A 26,579-nucleotide genomic window follows, 5' to 3' on the forward strand; every position below is an offset into this window, starting at 1 on the left:
GGAGCTCAGGGCAGTGCAGCTGGCGTGTATGGCCTTCCGCTTGCACCTGGAGGGCAAGGTAGTGTGGATCCACATGGACAACACTGCCTTGATGTTCTATATCAACAGGCAAGGTGGGGCCCAATCCTCTGCCACGAAGCCCTCAGGCTGTGGGACTTCTATTTAGCCCACGACATCTATCTGCAGGCCTTCCACCTACCGGGCGCCCGGAACGAGAGGGCGGGTTGCTTGAGCAGGGACTTTTCCTCGCAAGAGGAGTGGCCCCTCCACCCAAAAGTGGCCCACTGGCTCTTCTGAAGGTGGGGAACTCCCCAGGTGGACCTATTCACGACTCAGCAGAACCGGCTATGCCCCCGGTTCTGCTCCGGGGGGGCCTGGGGAGCTGCGCTATCTCCGGTGCCTGTCCTGGTCAGGCTGGCTTCTCTACGCCTTTTCCCCGTTCCCTCTAATCAGCAGGGTCCTGGAGAAGATAAAGACGGACAAGGCTCTGGTCCTCCTGATTGCCCCAGCATGGCCCAGGCATGGCCCAGCATTGGTACTGGACCCTCACGGGCCTGGCGGTAGCTACGCCAATGACTGTTGCCGCTCTGCCTGGACCTGCTCTCTCAGGACCAGGACCGCCTCCTCCATCCCAATCTAGTGGCTCTTCACCTCACGGTATGGCAGCTCAGTGGTTAGGTGGAAAGGAAAGGACGTGCTCAGAACAGGTTCAGTGTGTTCTCCTCGAAAGTAGACAGCCCTCCACTTGCCGTGCTTATTTGGCGAAGTGGTCCCAGTTCTCTCGGTGGAAGGTGGACAAGGGTGTCTCTCCTGTGGCCGCCCTATCCAGCTTATCCTTGATTACCTCCTCCACCTGAGGGCCCAGGGCCTGGCGCCCTTGTCAGTCACGGTACACCTGGCAGCCATATCGGCCTTCCATCTGCCAGTGCAAAGGCACACGGTATTTTCCCATGCTATGACTGGCCAGTTCTTTAAGCGTTTGGATCGTCTTTTTCCATATTCTAGACCCCCAGTCCTGCAGTGGGACCTAAACCTGGTGTTGGCTCGTCTCACGGGGCCACGTGCTTCCGGTCTCACCTCTCATGGAAGTTGGCCTTCCTGGTTTTAATCACGTCAGCCAGGTGAGTCTCAGAGCTCAGGGCCCTGACCTCTGAGCCACCATACACAGTATTCTATAAGGACAAGGTCCAGCTCCGCCCACACCCCGCGTTCCTCCAGAAGGCGAGCTCCGCCTACCACATGGGTCAGGACATTTTTCTACCTGTCCTCTGCCCCAATCCTCACAAGTCCAGTGAGGAGCGCAATCTCCACACGCTCGATGTGCGGCGGGCTCTGGCTTTCTACCTCGAGCAGACCAAGCCGTTAAGAAAGTCCTCGCAACTCTTCATCACCTCAGCTGAGTGCATGAAAGGCCAGCCGATTTCCACTCAGCAGCTTTCCAATTGGATCACTTCATGCATCTGCTCCTGTTATGAGCTGGCAGGTGTCCCTCTGCCACCCATTGTGAGGGCACACTTGACTTGGGCGCAGGCCTCATTGGCTGCCTTCGTGGCCCACATTCCCATTCAGGACATTTGTAGGGCCGCCACATGGTCTTTGGTTCATATGTTCACCTCGCATTATGCGATCGTCCCCCAAACCACAGATGGGTTTGGCAGGGCTGTCCCTTGTCCTGGGAACTTGTGAACTCCTGCCCACTTCCAACAGATATAGCTTGGAATCACCTACTGTGGAATACACATGAGCAATCACTCGAAGAAGAAAAGACAGCTACTTTTTTTCTGTAACTGGTGTTCTTCGAGATGTGTTGCTCATGTCTATTCCACGTCCCGCCCTCCTTCCCCTCTGTCGGAGTTGTCTGGCAAGAAGGAACTGAGGGTGGGGGGAGCATACAGCTCCCCTTATACCGCACCAGGCAGGCGCCATTCCAGGGGTCGCGGGAGGTGCTCCCCCCATGGGTACTGCTAGGGGAAACTTCCAGCACCGGTGCACGTGGCGAGCACGCACACCTATTGTGGAATAGACATGAGCAACACATCTCGAAGAACACCAGTTACGGAAAAGGTAACTCTCTTTTCCCCCGTGAAGCCTGAACAAATGGGCTTTGCCTGGGGGAAATACAGATGGGGCCTGCTCAATCTGGCTCCAGGCCACAGGGCACTTGTATGGCCAGTTTGTGGCCATTACTACAATCCGTAGTCTGTAGAAGTGTCTGCAGCTTCTTCCTCCTTACACGTGGGCGGTAACACCATGCAGTTCGGAGACCCCAGGCCATCCTAATGGCAGTGCTGCCAAGACCTGATGTGCGGTTTTTCCACAACCTGTCCTGCTCCCCGTGGACCAGACCTGAAGTGTTTCTACTGATTTGTGACTCATCACAGCTCAAAATGAGGGGAGGGAGAGGAAGAGGATTTTTACTCCCTAGTGCTTCTGCACAACTAGTGTTTTTGCAGGGTGAAACCAAAAACCTTATTTGGAATCTCAACCCAGGCTAAGCAGCAGTTGGTTTATAAATATTCAAATGCATATTCTGTATAATATTTAAAATGCAGGTGTCTAGTTACTAAAAATTGCTTAAGAGTAGAGATGCAGGTTTGTTTGTTTTTTTTGTCCCTGGTAAAAGAGCCCTTTCAAGCTTATCCTGCAGTTGGCCCAGTGGATCTAGTTCTTCAGTGTGAGAGTGAAAGTACCCATTTGTGTCACAGTGATAAACATGTCCAAATACCGAACCTTGCTGAAAAATCCTATCCTCAATTTACAGGGGTGTTTGTGAAGGCATTTAGCGTCTTGCGTGAAATCCTAAACACAAAACTGTAGGTTTGTTAATGACTACAAGAACACTATTCCTTTAATTCAAGTGTAGTAAAATCTAAACTTAAAGGTTCTGAAAATTATGAATTAGACAAATAGATTTAGCCAAAAAATCCTGAAAATAAAAATTTCAGAATATATATTGACTTTGATAATATTTACCATGTGTGTCAATATAAAATACACCATAAACTGATCCCTTGCTTTTAGGAAGTCATATCATTCCACGTCTAATTACAAATTTTAGCAACATTTAAAGTATATTAACAAGTGCACCAATTTTTTTAAATCTTGAGCCTAAAAGTATATATTCGTACTATTGGGAATAATTATGAAAACAACTCAAAGACTGGTTTCAGAGTAGCAGCTGTGTTAGTCTGTATTCGCAAAAAGAAAAGGAGTACTTGTGGCACCTTAGAGACTAACAAATATATTTGAGCATAAGCTTTGGTGAGCTACAGCTCACTTCATCGGATGTATTCAGTGGAAATCCACTTAAGTGAGTTGTAGCTCACGAAAGCTTATTTTCAAATAAATTTGTTAGTCTCTAAGGTGCCACAAGTCCTCCTTTTCTTTTTAACTCAAAGACTGACACCTACAGTGATGGCTTTACAGATGGTTCCGCAGTCAAAGCAGGTTACATTTTTGGCCTACTAACCTTAATTATGTAACATCTTTAAAACTATGTAAATCTCATGTCTGTTTTGCATTTCTTTTCATCATTACTTAGTCATGCAGTTTCACAGTGTTCTAAATGTTTGCAAGGAAAACTCAAAGCATTTGCAGATGGCTTAGTTGTTTTAATTTTAAAAAGTGTATATCTATGCATACACTGGATACTATGGGTGGAATTTTCAAAAATGCTCACCATTGGCTCACCTCTGCTCCCAGTGAAGTTAATGAAACATAGGAAATAGGAACTGCCATATTCAATCAGACCAGTGATTCATCTAGTCCAGTAGCCTGGCTCTAGTAGCCAGTACATGATGCTTTGGAGGAAGGCATAAGAAATTTCACAGGATAACCTGCCCCTAAAACAAAATTCCTGCTAATCCACAGTAGTTAGAGGCGGGATTAATTCTTCAAGCATGAAGGTTTTATAACCCTCCCGACAACAATTTCTTTTTTTTTTTTTTTAAGCGTTTACTACTCTGGATGTCCTTGTTCTGTAGATGAATGTCCAATTATTTTTCAGATGCTAATTGTGGAGTTTTACAATTGATTTCAATGGGAGCAGAGTTAGGCCATAGTTATACGGTGAGTTACAATGCAGCAAACTGGGCTGTGAATCTACAGTCCGCCAGCTTGCCCGGCAGTAACATCCATGTGGACACTGCTACAGCTCAGTGAAAGTCCCACAGTGTATCTTCGCATCCTGTACATGAAAGCATAGTATGCTAAACTGTACCCAGTAAGTCTCAGTGAGCTGTAGTAGTGTCCACACAGGATGTTAGTGCACACTGAGCTGGTGCACTGTCAATCCACATCTTGGCTTGCTGTGCTGTAACTCTCTATGTAGACAAGCCTATAAGCCAATACTAAGCACCTTTGAAAATCCCACTTCATGTAATGTGGGTGCACAGCTGTGCACAGGGTGAGATGTTGACCCTCACTCTGGTCCCTTTATGCTGAGTAAAAGAAATAGCACAGAATAAAGGGGCCCAAAATCCCATTGTGCATCATCCAGCACACAGGCAAAGTATGTCAATTTGAGTGTCCACAGTAAGGATTTGCACTGGTTTAACTACATCAGTTTAGAAATCAATTTTGTTAAACAGGGGCAACTTCTATACAGAGATAATGCCTTTGAGGCAAGATTTTTAAAGGGGCCTAAGGAAGTTGAAAGCCTAAATTTTTTAGGCCCCTTTGAAAATCCCAGCCCACAGTAACAGAGTGTCTGCTGTTGGCCTTCAGGTCGTATTGGACATGTGTAGAAGACCACACTGGTGGAAAGGAAGCTAATTCAATCCCAGAGAGAATCTAGTGTCTTTAAAATTAAAAAAACAAAACAAAATACTATGACCCCATGTATACACTTATTACTCATAATCTGCTGCTGTAGCTTTTGCACCTAATTTGGTTACCTTTATTTTCTGACATCTAGGAAATTAAATTTAAAAAACAGGTTAAAACAAAGCCTCTGTTAGTACTGAGGGTGTCCACCCTTTGCTTATGAATTTGCTCTAGGCAGGCCACCCCACCACATTCTCATTTTCTGCCCTAATTCCTTCCCTCTCAGCTTGTTCTCTAGTTAACTTTTTTTTCCTCACAGATTTAATTTCTCATTTACAAATCTTTAGTCGGCACTCATCAAAAATGGATCCACCACAGTTTAAAACAAGGAGGAAATCTTGTTTCCTTCAAATCACAGTACAAACGCAGAAGCAGAATAAAATAATAATCCTAAAAAAACTAATGCAATGTCTATTTAAAAAATAATATACATTTGTTATGAGTCACCACTCTGCCCTAATGATTTCAGGAGAGTATGCTAGTATCAACAGCCATACCAGGGAATATTTTGACTTGATCCATCAGAAGATTCTTAAAAAAATTTATAACATGAACTTTACAAACATAAACTATCAGTTGTGGCAATAGCCTTTTAAACTAGGCTCTCACCCTTTGAATACATGGTGTAAACATACATAAATAAAGGCTTTTATACCGGTCTGAGACATTACAGGATCCCTTTTGTTTATCTGGGGTTTTTTAATGTTGTTTGGAAAAGAGATCATCTTATTTGTTGTGGAGCCAAGAGTCTCTGCTCCACATCAGAGGAGTTGGCTGCACATTTCACTGGGTAAACTTATGCACTCTTGGTATTATACATATAAATGGGCTCCACTGTAATTAGAACATGTGGGACCACCACCTGAATCATACATCTCCAGGATGAAGTCTGGTGTTTGTGAGTGATAGGAGACCAAACTGCTTTGTTACCAATATTGGGGGGAGGAGGAGGCTTAAACACAACTTTTGTAGGAAAATAAATACATTGATTCACAGCCAAAAAGAAAAACCTGAATGAAGCTGGAGTTCAGGGGAGACTATCAGAGAGCTTTTCGCTTTTCTCAAAACCGACAAATATTAGAATGCCATAAAATTAAAAGTTAAGGTTACACTTATATACCCAAACACTAGAATGCAGGCAAGTGAACAGTTCAAATCACACAAGCTGCTTGCTCCCTTGCCGACCTTTCACATAATTGCCTCCTGGATCAGCCTTCTCCACATGTAGTTCTCTCCCTATACCACCTCCATACACAGTGTGGTTGTCTTTTTGACATTTCCTCCATTGAGGACTACACAAGATTTAGAGTTCAGAAGTTAAACAGTTGTGACCTGTTAGTCCAGTTCCAAACTTGTTTTGTTGTGCTATCGTATTTCCTAGTTGCTATTGCTATAGGGATTTCATATCAAATGTTCCATAAATTGATGACATAATATCATCTTAAAACCTTTCACCCAGATAAGACCACACCATTGTCCTCAAAGTCGTGTGTGGAATTTTGATATTATGGGGGGTTCACAGACCAATGAGCTCTGATATGCAAAACACAGACTATTATTTAAATTGCTGGCTTAAATATGACTGGCTTTAATGATAATCTAATTCAAATCTGATTGGACCAAGCTGCGTTGCTCCAAATTAGCAGCATCTGATTTATCCCAAGACCTTGAAGGGAGGTGCTGCAAGGCAGAGGAAGAGAAATTCATAAACCATAAGAACCAAGGGTAAGGCCAAGACATATTACCTTTCTTGTCAACAAACCGCCTGAGGGAAGACCGACACCAACATTCCAGAAGCTCCAAAACAGATCAACTTGGGGCCAGGAAGTCACAACATCAAAAACTGGGCCACTCCAGCCTTTGACCAGTCTCTCCCTGCACCTGAAGGAGGCCCACTGACAAGAAGCACAGTGCCAGCAGAACATCACTTTGTGGTTCCTTGACTGCACTTCCAGTTCCTACGTCACAGGCATCCAGAAGACTGAGAGAGCTGAAGAGTTGCAAACCCCTCATTTTCTTAAGTATCTTAGGCTACGTACGCACCACAGCTTATGGCGGTCTAAGTTTATGTTGCTCAGAGGTGTGAATAAGCCACCCCCGAGTGACATAAATTACACAGACTTAAGCGTCGCTGTGGACATAGCTACCTGCCACTCAAGGGGGCTGGAGTAATTAAGTTGATGGGAGATCTCTCTCCCGCCGGCTTAAAGAGTGGTGCAGTTGCATCAGTTCAGTTGCACCGCTGTAAGCTCTGCAGTGTAACCAAAGCCTTACTGTTCCTTTTCCCCTTCTCTCGTCTTAGGGTTTTTTTATTAACTGGGAGGTATCCCCAGCCTTTTTACTGAGTGCCAGAGAGTGTGGTGTGTCCATGTCATGTGGAAGGTGCCAGAAAGAAATGTTCCCGAGGTTTAAACAGCCTTAAATATGGTTTCATAAAGATATTAATTAAGTGGGTTCTGTGTCTAAAAGTCCCGAGAGATTGTCATCTACAATTCCTGGTAAATAAGAGTTGTCAAACTTCAGCTTATCAAGAGTCTGCATTGTAATATCACTGTTGAGGGAAGACTGGAGAGAGCCATCACATAAGAATTAAAATCTAAGAAGGAAGCTTTATACTTTGTTCTGAGGTTGTGCTCCAGACATTAAATAATAATTTGGTTTCAGTATTAAGATACTTAACCATTCATATTATAGATTTGATTGATTAGTAAAATTCTTTATTTGGGATTTATAATCAAGCAGCCAGCCAGCCATCTTTTCAAATGCCTTAGAACATATAAAGGGGGATGCTCTAGGAACCATTGTGTTGTGTGGTGTTGATACTGTTCCCTGGCTACCATGCATTTACTAATGGCACTTCCTGATCACGTCACTCCCTCACTTTTGTTCCCTGCAAAATTCAGTCAAACGCATGGCTCAATTGTATAATGATCTGATCCTGCTGCTCATTATTGCAGGACTAATGTTTATGCAGTGGCGTAGGCTCTTGACAAGATGCTGGGTGGAATGTGTTAAGCATTTTCTGACACATCAGAAATGTTGGCCTTTGCAAATCAATGAGAATTCATTCATGTCACAAATGTTGAATGCTGGCATTGACATGGTATGCCCTTTAGTTGCCTGTCACTTCTGTTGCAGGAGAACCAGCACAGTGTGGAGGGATCACACTGGCTTGGAAATCTGGATTGACCAACAGTGGGTTCATAATTCTAGCATGAGGAAACAGACCTTCATGAAGCTTTGTGAGGCGCTTGCTCCAACTCTCCAGTGGCAGGACACTTGATTCACAAAAGCCATACTGATTCAGAAGCAGGTTGCGATTGCCCTGTGGAAGCTGTAGGTGCAGGACAAAGCACTTTAGATCTGCGGCAGTGCAGGTGTTTGAGGCAATCAACACTGTGGTTTACTCATGGGTGGTTAGCAAATGAAAAGTTCTAGAAATAATTGCAGTTTTTTAGAGATTGGGGTTTCTGTACTGTGTAGGAGCTGTTGCTGGCACTCATGTCCCAATGGTTTGCCCACCACAAGGGCCAAGTGAGTATGTGAAACAAAAAGATTACCATTCCATCATTCTGCAAGGCTTACTGAACCACAGAGGCAGATTCAGGTATACTAACGTGGGGAACACTGGAAAGGTTCATGATGCTAGTATACAGAGGAGATCAGAACTGTACTTAAAGGGAGGGAAGAAGGGACTTATTCCTCAGAAACAATATTGCATCGTATGATGTAGCTGTGACAATTGTTATTTTAGGGAATCCTGCATTCTCACTCCTGTGTTGGCTTACAAAACCATACCCCAGCATCAATGGTCCTGGGAAAAGGGCATTCGATTTAAAACTAAGTCGCTGAAGAATGGTTGTGGGATGCATGTTTGATAGGTTGAAGGCTTGTTGGTGCTACATACACACCCATCTTGATGCTAAGGTGGCAAATGCAGTTCATATGTTTGTCATCTGATGTGCACTGCACAACATTTGTGAGGGTGAAGGGAAAAAAAAGAAAGTATTTCCATCCCAAGTGGGCTCAGGACATATCTGGTTTGGAAATGCTGGACAGCCAGCCAGATCTCCCACACATGAACACAAGTCCTAGCAGGCCAGGGAAATGAAGGATGTCATATGTGCATGCTTCATGCAAAAGGAGATCTGACCCATGACTCCCCCCCTCTTACCTCCACCAGAAAATCCTGCCCCTGTGCCTGCCTAATGATGGTGAAATGGACAGGGAAGGAGAGCTACACCACAACTTCCTTAGGTGTCCTGAAAGTCCAGCTCAGCACAAGTCTTCGCCTCAGACAACTGGAAGGGGACATAGTACTGCATTTTCTATAACTGGCACTGGACCCATTCCCCCCACCCCACTTTAGCAGCATGTTTCTCTGTGGGGATAGGCCAGAAAGCAGAGACAACCACTAATTCTGGAAAGTTCCCAGGGACCAAGCAAAGCTCTAAAAGCCTTTGCTGAACACAACTGGAGAGGGACACTAAACAGTTTTTACTCCTTCTCTCCCCACTCCCCCAGTTTACTCCTCCTGGCTCTCTGCGGGAAGAAGGCAGAGACCAGGGCCAGACACTGTTAGGCTGTGTTTTCACTACAGACTGTTGGCTAACTTATGTCACTCAGAGGTGTGAATAAACCACACACCCCTGAGCAACATATGTTATACCCACATAAGTGCTTGCGTGCACAGCGCTAGGTCAGTGGGAGAACCTTTTCCCACCTGCCCCCCGACATAGCTTCTGCCACTCAAGAAGGCAGTTTTATTGTGGTCTCCCGTTGGCATAGAACGATGCTGATGTTCACCTCCCTGTCAGTGATCAGCACCCAGGTGTACTCAGCAGGCTGAGCATCTGCTCTCGGTACTGGATCCATTGTCACCTGTATTGATCTGTCACGTGTGCCGCTGAAAGTTGTTCTGCTGTGCTCAGTGTAGCATGCTACTACCGGTGAAAACAGCAAGCAGGGAGACCCTTAGAGATTATGTAAGGGTCTGGAAGATAAGGGTTCAGGGCACCGAGGGACTGGGGGTAGAGGATTATTGAAACTCGAGACCTGGTACTCACCCCTTGCCCCTGTCCATGCTGCACACTGGCATGGATACAGGGCTGTGCCACAACTGCCATATGTGCTTACCCACACGGGCATGCTAGCTTGCTTGCTGTCTATTCACCTTGAGACCATGCTTCGGAGGGGTTCAGTATGCACAATGGGGAGGGGTGATGGCAAAAAATCACACATGAACACGTGTACAGTTGGTAGTGCAGATGTACACCAAGTGTAACTAGAATACGGCAAATATCACAAATAACTATTCACAAACGCTCAAATTAAAAACATCAGCATCACTTCTGTGACATCTGTGAGCCCCCATTATTCAGTTTTGGCAAATATTTAGATTCAGGACATGCTGTATCTGCAACTGCATTCCTGACAGAAGTGTTCAATGGCTAGCTTGAAAGCTCTTTGTGGGTTTGGGAGTCATCCAATCAGGAAGCAGAAACAAGAGCACATGACATAGTTAGGCGATAAGAGGCACAATAAGTAGTCCATTGCAAATAGTGGAAGCACCAAGTCCACTGGAAGCAATAGTAGCAGAAAAGAGAAAAAAAAATGCAGAAGAATTTTGAATAAAAAAAATTCATATAAATCAGTGTCTGGTTAATTCACAAATAGAATGAGTGACTAAATTCATTGAATAAAATTGTTCACTGAAACTAGGTTATCCAGTTCTAAGTGGAACTTTAACTTTGAATGGCCAGTCTCTCTAACAATTGCTGTTTTAAAGAAAACCACAGAGATAGAGCTCTTTTAAGATTTTTTTCCCCTTAAGTAACTGTCTAAGGGCCTTTTGTCCCAGACCCCCAGGAATTTATTCAATTTTAAAAATATGTTTAGGTATAGTGCAGTGCCAGGAAACTCTGTAGCCTGAAGGCTGCTTAAGGATACATTAAACTGCTCATCGTATCTCTCCCCAGATAACCTCCTTCCCGATCCCCAAAGTGGACCCTCTGATCTTCACCTGGCCCCTTACCTCCCACTCTTCTCATCACAAGGAGAGTGCTATGTGGGATGGGTAATCGAAGTGGGTTTATTTGGGGAGCCATCACTATATAACCAATGGATATACTGACCTTGTTTGTGAGCTCTTATAGCCCATAAGTACATGGAAACTGCTTTTAGCAACTCAGTAATTCCACCAACAGCTTAACTATTGCCCAGTCAAAATCACCAGTACTTGCCAAGACCAACAGAATAAATCAACGTATCAATTTGGAGCTTCTATGCAGGGCTGTTTTGGAGTTATGGTGAGCCAAAAAAGTTAGGAAATGTTCAAGCAGTGAGATCACATCATTTTTTCTGGAGCTCTAAGTTCTCTCAAAAGAGTTTTTTAATTTGATGCCTATTTTCCAGAATAAGCCTGCCCTGGCAGAAGGTGAAATATCAGATGAAATATTTTAGTTTTGGTAGCTGTAAAGGGTGAAAATCACCTGTAATTCTGGATAAATGAGCATCTATCTTACCATAGAAAGTGAGGAGAAAAAGAAAAGCATATTTTAAAAGTAGCATTCTAAAATATTATTTTAGAGCATTCATCATACTTCAACACTGTAACTCATCACTGCTAACCCATTTTACACCATCCCTGGTGTCTTTTGTTGCCCACTCCATCACGCAATCTATTGCTAATGAAAAGAAGATTGGTGATAACACACACTTTTTTCTAACTCCACTCACAATATTGAGCCACTCACACAAGCCTATCTCTAATCTTACTGTGCTTCTACTTCCATTATATAAACTTATTATGTTGATTAGCTTGTCTGGTATCAAGTAGCTTATAGCAATATTCCACCAGGTCTCTCTCAACAAAATACATTATGGGTGGCTTACAATGGGTTAGTGGAGACAAGTTACACAACCAGGACTTTGTCAATGACATTCTTTTACTAAATATGACATTGTGTGAAATGACTGCCCTTACATCAGAGGTAGAACAGGAAGTGGGATATACTGGATTGAAAGTAAATGCAGAGAACACCAATATGATGAAGGTTGGAAACTGAACAACAGATGCAAAGATGTACATGGATGGAAGAGAAATTGAACAGCCAGAAGAGTTCAGCTATCTGGGGAGGGTGATAACATTTGAAGGTGGCTAAGCTAAAGTTTAGGAAAAGCAAACATCGCTTTTGGCAGGATGTACAACATCTGATCAAACAGAGGTCTCCATGCCAAAATAAAGGTCAGATTATACCACTCAACTGTACTGAGCACACTCCTGTTTGGAGAAGCGACTTGGCCAATGACAGTTGATAACGAAGACTGGAAGCTGCCCAGCACAGATGGTGATAGAAGATATTACATATTTCATAGAAAGGCTAAATAGTAAGGAATCTAACAGAACAAGATATTTTATAACATATCATCAAAGAAAGACTGCTCAGGTAGTTGGGACATGTACACTGTATGGAAGCAGGCATTGAATTGGGTTCCCAAGAGAGGACAGAGAAATTGAGGCAGGCCAAGGAAGACCTGGCAGAAGATAGCGACACAGAACATTGAATGTGCTGGCATCAACTGGAAAGTACCACCAGAGTGACCATGCTCAGTGGAGGACCTGCAGTGCCTGATATGTCAGCAGTACAGGAGGAACTAAGGTTTAAGGTGGTACTTCTATCTAGGATACCCGGCAGCATCCTGACTGAAGTCTTCAGAAAAACCTTGAAACGGGTTTAAATATTGTAAAATTACAATTCTCTTAATTGGACATAAAAAGAGTGTTGACAGCCTTGAGACACGTTAGTTTGCATAAAACAGTAGTTAGAACCTTAATCTTCAAACTAATTAAGTAGAAATTAATGTTAGTTTAAATTTAGAAAATCCAACAGCAACATGGCTGGCCAAAATGGAGGATATAGGGATGATGTAATGAAAGATTCCATCCCTGAAAGATACTGAGTGGAATAGTGGAAAATTCTGTTAACTGATAGGGAATAACTCAGCAGGATCTTCTAAAATCCAAGGTGGCACTAGAGGTGGTGTTTTCCTACCTAAGAATAGGTAGGACATCGTAAGGGTGAGGCTGTCCTACCTAAAATAGGTATGACATCATAGGGAAGGGGCTGGAAAGCTGGAAGTTGATTGGCTGAGCCTGAGTGAGCAACCAGTATATAAAGCTGACAGCTAGCAGGCTGAATTTGCTGTGGGCTTGGGATCCTTAAGAAGAGTAAGACACTTGAGGAGGAGAACTGAAGGTTCTGAAGAACAGCTACCTGCAAGAAGCAGCAGTAGCAGCATTCTAAAGTCACCATGGCAATGGCTTCCGGACCAGCCCAGCCAGCAGCAGCCACCAGCAGCCACCAGCAGCAGCAGTAACTGGGAAGACCCCAGCCTCAATCACCACAGCGATCACCAACTCAGCAGCATTAACAGAGCAAAAGGACCAACACATGAATCAGTTTGATTGAGAGAGTAAGTCTGATTTTTTCCTCCTATTTATTTTTAAAGAGCATATGGGTTTTGCCTGTCAATAAAGCTGGATGCCTGCGTGTGACAGAGATCTCCCCTACCCATTCTGTGACAGCCTGATCAGACCTCACAGGATTTTAATGTCAATATTAATGTAAATAGCTAATGCATTAAATGTTAAGTATCAATGTTAATAAGTATTTGTTTTAAATAGTGAATGTGCTTGTGTGTGTGTATAGAGGCCAAGCATGTTACACTGTGTTAAGTATAGGATTAGATTGTATCACTAGAACTAAAAGCCTTTCTGTATGCAGGTCCTCTATATTCTTGTTACATTGAAATCACTGTATTTCCTGTACATAGTCTGTGTCTTTTATCTTGCTGTGCCATTCTACTGCATGTAATTCTACTGTGTTTTCTTATGTTCTATGCATTATTTCTTCCTTTACTAAATTTCCTGTAACTTCTGATCTCTTTTAAATAAATATTTCTTTTGTTTTCGAAGAATTGCTGCTTGTGTGTCTATCCTTAAGTGGACAGTTGTATCCGTGTCCTTTCAGGGGTTAGCAAAACAAGCTTGCTCTGGGGAGCCCTATGCAGTTCAGAGACAAGCCCCCTGATAATACTCTGGCAGTTCCTTTAGGGCGGGTCACACCCTTGTTTACCCTTTAGTTAAAATTAGACAATTTTGTAGGTAATATAATTGATGTCAAAATCTTAGGGTAACATCCCCTCTGTTCAGAAACCAGCTGGCTCATTTTTACAGTGTTTGGAACTTAATTACCACGGATAACTGGATACTAAGCATTGTTAGATTGGGTTATGCTATATAGTTCCTCTCCACCTATCCTCCACACCCGCAACCTCGTCCCTCTCCAGGGACCCCTCTCACAAGACACTGCTCCTTCAGCGGGTTGAATCTCTGCTGGCTCTATGGGCTACAGAAAAGGTTCCCCCACAAAGCACTGAAGACAGGGGTTCTACTCCTTGTATTTCCTGATCCCCAAACCTAAGGGAGGGATGAGGCCTAACCTTGACCTCCACGATCTCAACAAATACATCAGATGTGTGAGATTCTCTATGGTCACCAGAGCAACCATCCTCCCTGATTTAAGTCACAGTGACTAGTTTGCTGCCCTGAACCTTCAGGATGCTTGTGTCCAGATAGCAATCTTTATGAACCATAGGAGGTTCCTCTGGTTTGTTGCAGCTGGCCCGTACCTTTTGGCCTGTCTTCCACTTCCTGAGTTTTTTACCAAGTGTATGACTGTGGTAACAGCATACCTCAGGAAGAGGGGAATTGATATCTTACCATATCTGGATGATTGGTTATTGAGGGACAAGTCCAGAAAGGAAGTCTTCTCTCATGTTTGCTTCACACTACACCTACTCAATCATCTAGGTCTCATCCTAAACAGCAGAAAGTCAATGTTGGTTCCAACTCAAAGAATTCAGTTCACTGGAGTCCTGCTAAACTCTGCAAGTTTGAGAGCATTTCTGCTGACCGAGTGATTCCAGGTGGTTCGCCACCTCTGTCTGGAACTGCAGTTTCAACTTTCAACCACAGCCTGAGGCTGCGAGGCCATATGGCTGCATCCACACAGGTAGTCCAGTATGCCAGGCTGCTCCTGTATCTTCTTCAGAGGTGGCTGAAGTTAATCTATTGTTCAATTCATCCCTAGGACAGGTTGGCCAACTCCCCCCACTAATTCTGGATGCATTCTGGTGGTAGACAATTCAGGACAATGTGTGCCAGGAAGTTCCTTTCACTCAATCCCCACTGACCGGGACTATAGTCACCGATGGGTTTGGAGAGCTCATCTGGGATCAATGAAAGCTCAAGGCCTGTGATCAGAACAGCAAGCTTTTCTGCATATCAATGTCTTGGCGCTTCCTGCCATCTACAATGCCTGTCAGACCTTTGAAGAGCACATCAGGGACTCAGCAGTTCTCATACTCACTGACAATGCCATGGAGAGCACATTCCAACTTGCTGTGTCAGGTGTAATCAGGCTCTGGCAGTTTTGCATTGGGGAAAACATTATCCCTGTGGCTGATAACTTACCTGGGATCCATAATCACATGGTGGATCAACCCAGAAGAAACTCCTCCATTAATCACAAGTGGTCTGTGAAACCAGCATCCTATAGACCATTTTTGCAGTCTTTGAGGCATCCTGATGATTGACCTGTTCACCATGAGAGATAACAAGAAATGCCAGCTGGGATCATAGACTGGGCTCATTGACCAATAATTTTCAACTGACCTCTATCATATCCCTCCTTAGTCATCTCTTTCCCAAGCTGAACAGACCCAACAAAGGAAGTATTGGACTGGGAGAGGGATCCTGACTGAAAGGAATTCAGCCAGTAAGATTGCTGAAACATGTGGTAAAAGAGACTTTGCTTTGAATTTACTCAGACAACGTCTACACTACAAAATTAAGTTGACTTAAGTTAGTCAATCTACAACCACCAAAATAATTAAATCAGCTCTTTTTGTCAACACTCGGTTCTTTCTGTCTGCGGTGCACATTCTCACCAGGAGCACTTGCGCTGATTTAAGTGGGGCACTGACAGCCAGAGCCCGCCGCCCTGGGGATGACAGCCAGAACTGTCAGCCCTGGGGCAGCGGTGCTCTGAGCGTTAGCACTCTACCTGTTTGCTAGTACTGAAGTTAAGCTTACCTGATTGCGTCTGGAGCCTTTTTTTTTTTAAATCGACATTAGGTACCCCCCTCCAGTCATCTGGTACAGAGACTAATTTAAGTGATAGGTTACATGCCACAATTATTCATCTGCAATTTCATAGCTGAGATCCTTCAGAACTCTTGGTTGATTACCATGTGGTCCTGGTGACTTATTGCTGTTTAATTTTATTGATTTGTTCCAAAACCTCCTCTATAGACCCTCAAGCAGAGACACTTCCTCAGAATTGTCACCTAAAAAGAATGGCTCTGGTGAGAGAATCTCCCTCATGTCCTCTGTAGTAAAGACTGATGCAAAGAATTTATTTAGCTTCAACACGATGGCTTGTCTTACTTGAGTGCTCCTTTAGTACCTCGATCATCCAGTGGCCCCACTGATTGCTTGGCAGACATCCTGCTTCTGATCCTCTTTAAAAAAAATGTTGCCCTTAGTTTTTTTGTCTTTTGCTAATTGCTCTTCAAATTCTTTTTTGGCCTGCCTAATTATACTTTTACACTTGATTTGCCAGTTTGTGTTCCTTTCTATTTTTCTTGGTATGATTTGACATCAAATTTTAAATGATACCTTTTTGCCTCTAACCACCTCTTTTATTCTGTTGTTTAGTCATGGTGGCTTTTTTTTTTTTTTTTTTGGTCCTCTTACTGTTTTTTTTATTTGGGGCATACATTTAATTTGAGCTTCTGCTATGGTGTTTTTTAAAAGTTTCCATGCAGCTTGCAGGCATTTCATTCTTGTGACTGTTCCTTTTAATTTCCATTTAACTAGCTTCCTCATTTTTGTGTAGTTCCCCTTTTTGAAGTTAAATGCTATTGGGATAGGCTTCTTTGATTTTTCCCCTCCCCCAGCCTTGCACAAGGATGTTAAGTTTAATTACATTATTACAGAGTGGTTCAGCTATATTCACCTCTTGAACCAGATTCTGTACACCACTTAGGACTAAATCAAGAATTGCCTCTCCCCTTATGGGTTCCGGGACTGGCCACTCCAACAAGCAGTCATTAATGGTGTCAAAAAAATTTATCTCTGCATCCCATCCTGAGGTGACATGTACCCAGTCAATATGGGAATAGCTGAAATCCACCATTCTTGAGTTTTCTTTTTTTGTAGCCTCTCTAATCTCCTTGAGCATTTCACAACCACCATCACCATCCTGGTAGGTAGTACATTCCTACTGTTATACACTTATTGAGTATGAAATTTCTACCCATAGAGATTCTATGGTAGTTTGATTCATTTAAGATTTTTACTGCATTGGACTCCATGCTGTCTTTCACAGCCAAGTGGAAGTGGTTCGCGATATGGTCATTAGCCTGGGGAGTCCAACCAAAACTAGCTTTCATTCAAGACATCTAGGAGTACCTGTTACACCTTCAGTCTTCTGGTCTTGCACTTAGTTTATTGAGAGTCCACTTGGCAGCGATTTTGATATTTCAACTGCCCATCCAGTGTTTTCAAACTCTGAAGCACTGAGGTTTTTGAAAGGAGTCACTTTCAAGAAAGTTAAAGAGCCAATTCCTTTGTGGGGACCTTATAGTGTCTTAGTGGCTCTTTGAGGGCCTCTGTCAACTTCTTTTTTCTTGCTTCTGTGACAGAAAACTTCCTTCCTGGGGCGATAACGTCTGCAAGGAGAGGGATAAGTTGCAGGCTTTAATGATGCAATGATACTTCCATGCAATTTTCTAAAGACAAAGTAACCTTGCCACCAAACTCTAGGTTTTTCTCCAAAGTGGTTTCCCAGTTTCTCTTGAAACAAACTGTCTGCTGCATTCAACCCTAGAGGGTAAATCTCTTCACAAGTTGGATGTCAGGTGATGTTTAGTTTTATTCTGGATAGGACCAAACCTTTCCATTCCTCATCTTGTTTGTTTGTTTCATATGCTGACCAAATGAAGGGACACGCAGTCTCTTCACAAACTGTCTCCAGATGGATAGCATCTGTATCATGACAGGATATAAACTGCTGCATCCAGGTCAGATGCAAACTTTCGGAAGGCAATCCTGAGTCTTTGTTTGAATGGACTCCAAATCCCACCTCCTCTGAATAATGTCTGTGAGTCCTCTCAGTAGAATACACAGCTGCATCTACTTGAAGAAGAAAAAATGGTTGCCTACCTCTAACTGTTGTTCTTTGAGATGTGATGCAGATGTGTATTTCGGACCCACCTTCCATCCCCTTTGCAGTGAGGTCTGTATTTCTGGTTTTTGGTGGGAGGGGTTCAGTGTGGTGCTGCCCTTATATGGGCAGGGGAAGGGCTAGGGCTGCAAGGTGTGAGTGCCACCCCACGGGTACTGCTAGGTAAAGTTCTCTGGCTCCAGTGCACTGCATGCGTGTACACCTAATACACTTCTACAATCACATCTCGAAGACCAATGGTTACAGCAAACACCTACCTGTATGCTTAACTTTGCCTGCTCGAGCAGCACTACTGAAGTCAATGGGACTATTTAACGCATAAGTGTTTGTAGGATCTCAGACTGATAGCTGAGATTTAAAGAAAGTTATACTAACTTTTTTTCATTTGCTATTTGTGAGGTTGTTAATTTTAAGGGCCAAATTCTGTCCAGACTTAGACCAGTGCAATTTCATTGCTTTCAAGGTGGCTTCATGGACATAAATGAGGGCAGAATATAATCCAGAATTTCCCCATTTTTTTTTTCCAAATAGACTGTGCTACTACTATCTTCCAACATCACCAGGTAAAGCACTGTCTTCTTCCCCCTGGTTCCTGGTAGCTGCTTCAGTCTGGCTTTTCCAGATTGATTTAACTTCATAAATGGACAACAATAATCAGGACAACAACAACAAGGGTGAAGAAAATGAATAAAAATATAATTTTTAAAAGTTATTTTAGATTAACCCTGTGCAGACATTGAAGCTGGAAAAAAAAGAATCAGCAGAGGGGCCTGCCTGAAATATGTACATGCTGACTCTGAATAGGCTCAGCCAACCAGCAGCTCCTAAATCTTAATAAATGTTGAATTCTTTATTGCTTTTCTTGGCAGATCATAAGAGTATACAGCAGCCTGCAATGTCACTCAGTAATATAGACGCACACCTTATTAGTGTTTAGGTATCGGCAGTCCACTCAGGGGTTTTTCAGAAGAGAAAGCAGAGACCTTGGAACTACATAAACCCCAGAAAACTTCAAGTCAAACTTAGAGGGTTTCCAAGGAGCTGTATACTATACCATTATCACCTGAGCTTTCCAGTATTTTCCCCTGTTCCAAACCCCTTTATAAAAAGCCAACCACCTCTAATACACTCTCCCACACATACTCACATCCTGCTAACCAAGTCAGTTTTAGCAACAAGCTGTACTTCATCACAAGTTTAATACATTGAGTACAGTAAAAGGTGGCTTGGGTGACCAGGTTCAGCTGTACAGACGGTGATACTAGCTGGCACTTTTCAAGTTATTAAATCCCTATCAGTTCCCTCCAGCAACAATAAATTCCCAATACTTCAAACCTCTCCTTGATGACACAATCCTCCTAATCACAAAATCCATCTATGGGCTCTTGCCCTGTCAACAATAACTGTACTTCCTGGTGTGCCTGGCTGGTTATTACAATGGTTGCCAACAGGCATCACATTAGTTAAGGTTGCAAATCAGCTTCCATTATCACCTTCTGTTTCAAACTGCCAACTTTCTGAAAAGTTCACCAACAGGGCTGAAATTTCCTACACTTTATCTCTATTCAGAGGTTAATATTTTTGGAAAGGCTCAGTGAAATCTCTTCAGCTATATGTTCATTGTGAAAGGATGTAAACTGAATTTATTTCATAGCAAATGAATTGTTCTTTTTATTTTTAAATGGCATGGGAGTAGGAATCATACAAAATGACTAACCCTTGTCTATAATGAGTAGCATTTGCTCTGGGCAGTTTGAAAAAATTTGGCTAGTTGTAGTACTAGTCGTATAACTAAGAAGGGCTAGATTGTTCCTCTTAGTCACAGCACCTGTGTTGGGTGGAGTGCAGAGCTGTACTGCTGTATTGGGAGGCATCATAGTCCAGAGAGATAGAACGCCCTCCACATCTCCCTGGAGCAGTGGGAGGGGGGATGGTAATCTATGACATCGCTTTAAAAGATGCAACACACTCATCAAAGTGCGTGGAGGTGTAGCCATGGCTCTGCCTTCTCCCTTTCTTGTACGTAGTCGGTCTTGTGCTGACTTGACTGCTGGCGCCGCAATTCTGGATCACAAGTATATGAGCCACACAAGAAGGGTGGGATGCCCCTTGCTCCCTCCCTTTCTCCTGCCCCATCTTAACTGCACAGCTGGTTACAGGGGGCTATAATCTAGCCCTAATTTATTTACTGTTGTCTTAAATTCCCCCCCTCGCCTCTCCCCAAACACACTTGACATTCTCCACTAACTTTAGATAAATTTTGCTGGCCTGGGAAACTTAACAAGGAAGGCACAGATTGCGTGCTAGGTAGATTTTCCAGAATTGTCCCAGTTAATAAAAGTCCTTTAATCTTCAGAATAACATAGGACTGTTTCTTGGATCCTTCCACGGCTTCTGTCCACAAGTGGAAAGAGCCCATTTTCAGTGTCTCGCTCTTTCCAACAATGATCTGTATTCAGCTTCATTTCACCATTCCTTGGACTTGTTCTTGCTGAGAAACCTGAGCTAAATTATGCAGCCTTTTTTCTTTCAGGGAGAATGATACAATCCTCAGCTGCTGCTTCCAGCTAATGGTCACACGGAGCTCTAAACCACTGCTAGAAATTAGGTTTTGTATAAATGAATATTCCATGCAAAAAGCTACATTAACCCTTTGTGTTGCGATTCACTACATTAACAAAAAGTTAAAATACTCTGCATGCCACTGAAGTCAATTTACAGCAGCTGAGGATCTGCCCTGTCCTTGCTAAGCAACCTAGAGAAGTTTCTGTGCAGACCCCCACCAGCTGCAGCTCATCTCTGGTATAATTTCATAGCTGGAAACAGAACCCTGATATTCGGAGCCTCAATTGTGTAGTTTAGCTTCCTCACTCCTCTGTATAAATATCAATGTTTGCCCTGGTTGTGATATGAATCTGATGAAACCCGGACTTTTTCTATTCTGGCAAATCAATCATTTAAGCTCTTGGTTTGTATCTATCACCAAACCACCACATATGTGGCAGCTGATGTTACATGATGTTTTTTGAATTGTGTCTAATTTTTGTAGTAGAATATGTCTATACTGTGGTTGAACAGCCTCTTAGTAGCATACTACAAACTTTCAAGCATTATTTCTTTCCAGGTCCCAGGCAACATGTTGGGAGAATTTCACTTAAATGTAGCATTGCTCTGCCAAGTCTTTCCCTCTAGGGTGAAGCGCTGGCATTTTGGCAAACAAAGGTCAGATTAATAATGAGAGGGCAACTGTGTATGAATCTGTCTCCATTTATCAAAACTCAGAGGAGAAGTGCTCATGGATTTTTTTTTTTTAATTGAAAACAGGATGCAAAAATTTTCAAAGAAGTTGAGAAACTGAAGTAATTTTTTTTATTTTAAGTTTTTATTGCATTTTATATAAGCAAGACAACAAAGCGCATATGTAGCTCTTCCAAAAAATGAACTGAAGGGGGAAAGAAAGGAAGATGCAAAGACGAAAGGTGGGTGAGAGGATTTAGTGACAGAAGAGCACATAAGGTTGAAGTGTGATGCTGGGGTTTACAATATAATGAATCATTACCATCCATACTGAGGAATAAAGAAAATCTGCTTTCAAATAGAATCAGTTAAATATTTAGTATGAACTCCTTTCCAAGGAAGCCAAATCACAAAATTCACACATCCAGTACACTATGGGTAGGGATATTGAAGTCTTCCATCTCTGTAGGCTCCAGGGAGGCATGGAGAAGCCAGTGTTCTTGATAGTCCTTGAGATTTAGAGGGTTGCCCACCATATCAATAATTGTGGAGTGAATGAGACACTTGGAAAATGAGGGAAATCCTAGAAAACGTTTCCCAAATTCCTTTACGTATGCAGTATTTCCACAGCACATTCATCAGTGTGTCTCCTGGAATCTGACAGTAACAGCTGGCACTGGTGTCTTTAATGGTCTTAAACATTCTTGTTGGAGGCCAATGGAGATGGTATTTTCTGTTGTATAAGGTCCAGGGGGGGATCTTTTAATAGTAAAACCAAACAGTTCATAGAGTGTATGAGACTGTAAACTTTAGGTCTCTGCCCCATATTGTTTTGAAAGGCTGGTCTACGAGGAACTCATAAAGCTGCTTAAACAATTTAAAGTTGAGTTCTTGGGCACCCAACAGCATCACTATAAAGTGTATTTAATGCATGCGACTAATGCTATATAAATCAATAAATTATATAATGGGATTAGGTAAGATCTCTTTAAAGAGAACATGAACTCTTTCATCAGACAAAAAGTCTGTTTTAAAGACAAAATTATTCCATTTACAGGCTGGGAGAAGAAGAGCTCAACTCAACTGTAAACACTTTCCAGCTGCTCTTCCTCTTCCTAGTTAATTATGCATTACCTTATTTAAACAAACAGGCAGAATCTTTTCAGAAGCCTCATATTAGCATTTAAAACAAACCACCAACTAGTTCATATTTGAACAGCATTTCAACAAGTTTGTCTTGTGTGACCAGAAAGCCTACCCCTCAGCTGAGCTATTCCTACATTACAGTGTAGCTTTCTTCTAAGCTGCTCACAGGAACCAAGATTTCCATGTGTTTTGAATGCATCTTTATAGTAGAGTCCAGCTGAGTGCAAAACATGTCCCTGGCTTGTAACCATTCCTGGTCACAAGGACTCCTTCTTGGGGTAGGTCTTATCACATTCTGGTGACATCTTAAGCAAGACATGGATATTCATGAGTCCCTTTTTCCTCTCTAAAATCACCAGAATCTGTCCTTTACTCACTATCTTCACTGCTAAAGCTCTTGGTCATCTCTCACCTTTTCCTCTCCATCTTCCAGTGTATCCGAAACACTGAAACTAACATCATTTTCTTCATTCTTTGCTCTTAAACCTCTTAATGGATTCCTATTTACTGCATGCAATTCAAGCTCCTCAACACTACCTCCAAGGCGTTAAATAATATTCCCCCTCCCTAATCTGAGCTTTCTCCCTCTCTCAGTCCCTCAGTTCCTCCCAGTCCTTTTACCCCATCTCTTTCTTCCAGTCTTGGTGTTGTACCTTCATGCTGCCCCTTACGTTTGAAACATTCTCCCTTTCCTTGTTGCAAATGACCCCTCTCCTTCAAGTCCCTCACTCTACAGTCATGACTGACATAGCAAAAATGAGTGACTTGAATCTAATGGTCACTGGAGTTAAATACTAACATGAGAAATGGAGATTCTAACGATACTGGAGGCTTTGTTTTATGCTCATTCATAAAATACCAAGCAGCTGCACTGTAACTGTTGTGTCTTCAGGTGCCACCCATCTTATACTGTGTTTTGCGTACAATAATGGCAATAACAGTGAGCGGGCTAATGGATGAGTACAAAGGACACACTGATGAAAGAAAGGTAGGATACCCTGTCCTTCCTGTAGAAGCTTCCTTGAAATGAGTGCTGCTATTCAGAAGATTCATCTATGAAGTTTAGTTTTGTGGCCAATACAAAACAATGGTAATATATGAATGTGCTATTCGTTCACATATTTATTCGGAAATCTTGAATACACATTTTCCTATTCACTGCCCAGAACCTTTCTGGGTTCAGGTTAGCAGAGGGTTCGTTTATATATAGAACAGATTTTTTTTATACCCTTGCTCAGGATGAATAATCCCTTACATCACTAGAAATCAGTGGGGGTCACTTGTGAAGTTAAGGTACCATATATCAAGGACAAGTGTATGTGAATCTCGCCCATAGCTATTTAAGTGCATGCTTTCAAACGTACTGTAGATTTTAGCTTGACTGTACTAATTATTTGTGGCATGGCTACATGCATGTGGATGTACCTTCAGTAACTGGAGTTACAGTTGAAATTAAGCACCTGTAAAGTCAGCATAGTAGGAGTAACTGCATGTGAATTTCTGTGGTCAGCAGTTAAGACACGCTCCTACCCTGAAATATCTTGGTGTGACTTTACATCACATACCACCATCACCTGAAAAATACCCATGACAGAATAAAGATGCATGTAAATCTCATTCAGAAACTCAAAGGAATGACCTGGGGAGCTGCTGTAAAAACTCTACAGACCTCTTCACTGGTCCTTATATACTCCAGGAGTGGTGGAAGCCCCCAAAAGTGGGGGGGGGGCCACCGGGGACTGAACAGTGGCCCTGCCTCTCTGCACTGCCCCTTCTCCCTGAGGTCCTGCCCTCAGACCTCCCATTCCCCCCAAAGCCCTGCTCCTACACCACATCTTTCCCCAAAGCCCCACTCCCCCCTCTCCACCCCCTCCCCGTTGTCACTCACCCTTACAGTGAGTAAAAAGTGATGGGGCCATGGCCCCCTCGTCTCCCCCTATTCCAGTGGCCCCAGTATACTCTATTACAGAATACACCTCAGAATACTACAGGATCACCTGTCTGGACACATAGCTCCCATACAACACTTGTCATTTCTCAACTTAATAACAGTGTGCAGATCATTACAAGCACAGTAAAATCAACCCCACAACCATACTGGTGCACAGCCACCCAAACTCTTCAAAACATGCAAATCCCTTGGGAGTTCCATCGTATTCAAGAGAACAAGGATCTTCCAATACATGAAGACCTAAATAACATACCAAGACTCTGACTCAAATCCCGGAAACCTTTCTGGCTTGCAGCACAAGTACTCAAAGACTTGGGATTTCCCCCATAATATCAATGACAAGCAAGGTGGAAGGATGCCAAAGTCCTGAATAAATAGCTCCTTAAAGACCCCGCTGAAGATCACAATGACTTTTCACTCCCATGGAAAATATGGTCCATTTTGGTAGATGCCCCTATTTCATAAATGGGGATTGAGACACAATCCTATGTGTGACTTCAGTAATGGACTTCTCATCAATCGATGTCCCAAATGATCATATCCTGGAGGAATCTCTGCCATCCACTCCGCATCACCTGTAGCAGTCAAATGGATCACCAACCTAGACTTGTACATCTAACAGTGCTGTTTTTAAGACACATGAAACAAGAAGTGCTAACATGTTAAGACTGTCAGGCCCCTGCATAATAAACTTTGCAGCAAATGCACACAGAAGGCTAGTTATGTGTCACTACATTAAGCCTCATTCTTCACCTCACATTTCTTGCCTTTCCTCCGTGATTTAGCAAAATGCTTAAGCACATGCTAACTTGAAGCCTACATAGTCCTACTGAAGTCAATGTGACTACTCCTGTGCTTAAAGTTAGGCATGTGCTTACGCGCTTTGTAGAATCAGAGCCTTAATGACTATTTCTGGCTATATTTATAAATTGCAATAATGCCTTAACCAGCATTTGATCTGGTCAGAAATGAAAAGGGGAACACTGATGGGTGATATTAACCAACTTAATGGAACAATTCCTTGATGTTTTTGACAGCATGAAACCATCAAGATTCAGTAATGATCTCTAGAAAAGAGAGCATCAGAGTTTCAGAGTAGTGAGGATCCCGTAACAGATACAAAACACTACTCTTAAGAAAACCTCCACGCTGTCCTGGGTGAATTAAAACTGTGCCATAGCTGAAATTGTTGTAAAACTCTGGCAGCAGTCTTAACTGGGGAAGACCCTGGGAACAGAATAGCTCAGGATCAGGCCAATGTAATTTACTGGATTATTAATAGAAGTCCTGATGGGATTGGGATCAAGACCTAAATGTCTACTTTAAACTACAAAATTGTAATATAAATAGTTAATGAGAGGATGATGACTTTTCCAGTTTCTGGCTTTCTAGTGTTCTAAAGTGTTGGTATCACTGTATTTTGATCTATGAATACCCCACTCCCACCCCAGATTTGGTCCTGGAGGCCCTCCTTCAGTTTTGGCTCTCCTACTGAGTTGTTCCCCCTCCGCCCTCTGCAGATGGACCCATTGGGAAAGCAGATAGGATCTTCGCATGACTTTGGATTTACCTGATATGACATCCCAGCTATTGGGACACAATGTTTCATCTAAACTGCTCTGGTTAGCTGTTTGCCATCTCTGATAACAGGCAGTTTCCCAGTCCTTACCCCAAACCATAAGGTAATGATAAGGGTACAGAAATTAAAATTTAAATCTAAAAGGAAATATAAATTAAAATTTTGTAAAACTATTGAGCAGGACATGTTATATGTTTATAGCCAATCCTATTGTGTTTTATAGCTAAACTTAATTCCATACTGCACATGCAAAACAGTGATATTTTAACTAAACAATAACTCTTAGTGGCAATTTTTTTTCCCAAATAGGCAAGAGATCCTCTCTCACTGAGAACCAGCAGATATTTCCATCTTTTAAAGTTCATAGTTTAGGCTATCCATGTACAAATGGGGAGGGGCGCACCTTCAGCTGCTTTTAAAGCCATATTAATCTCACACCTGGTTAACTTTAAAACACCCACATGAATTTCATTCATTCATTTAAAAAAAATTATCCTTCCAAATTTCCAACATTCAAATATAGAAAGTT

The 26,579-nt window shown here is 42.7% G+C and overlaps 1 protein-coding gene across 1 annotated transcript in view; it reads left to right on the forward strand.

Annotated features, from left to right (window-relative positions):
• The first annotated feature begins 521 nt into the window (after positions 1-521).
• Positions 522-26,579, forward strand: part of COCH (cochlin) — a 94,394-nt gene continuing 68,336 nt past the window's right edge. The window contains exon 1 of the mRNA XM_077819990.1: positions 522-657. Within this exon, the coding sequence (XP_077676116.1) occupies positions 522-657 (136 nt within the window). The remainder of the gene's footprint in view (positions 658-26,579) is intronic.

The sequence above is a fragment of the Eretmochelys imbricata genome, chromosome 6 (assembly GCF_965152235.1).
Source record: "Eretmochelys imbricata isolate rEreImb1 chromosome 6, rEreImb1.hap1, whole genome shotgun sequence".
NCBI classification, from domain to species: domain Eukaryota; kingdom Metazoa; phylum Chordata; order Testudines; family Cheloniidae; genus Eretmochelys; species Eretmochelys imbricata.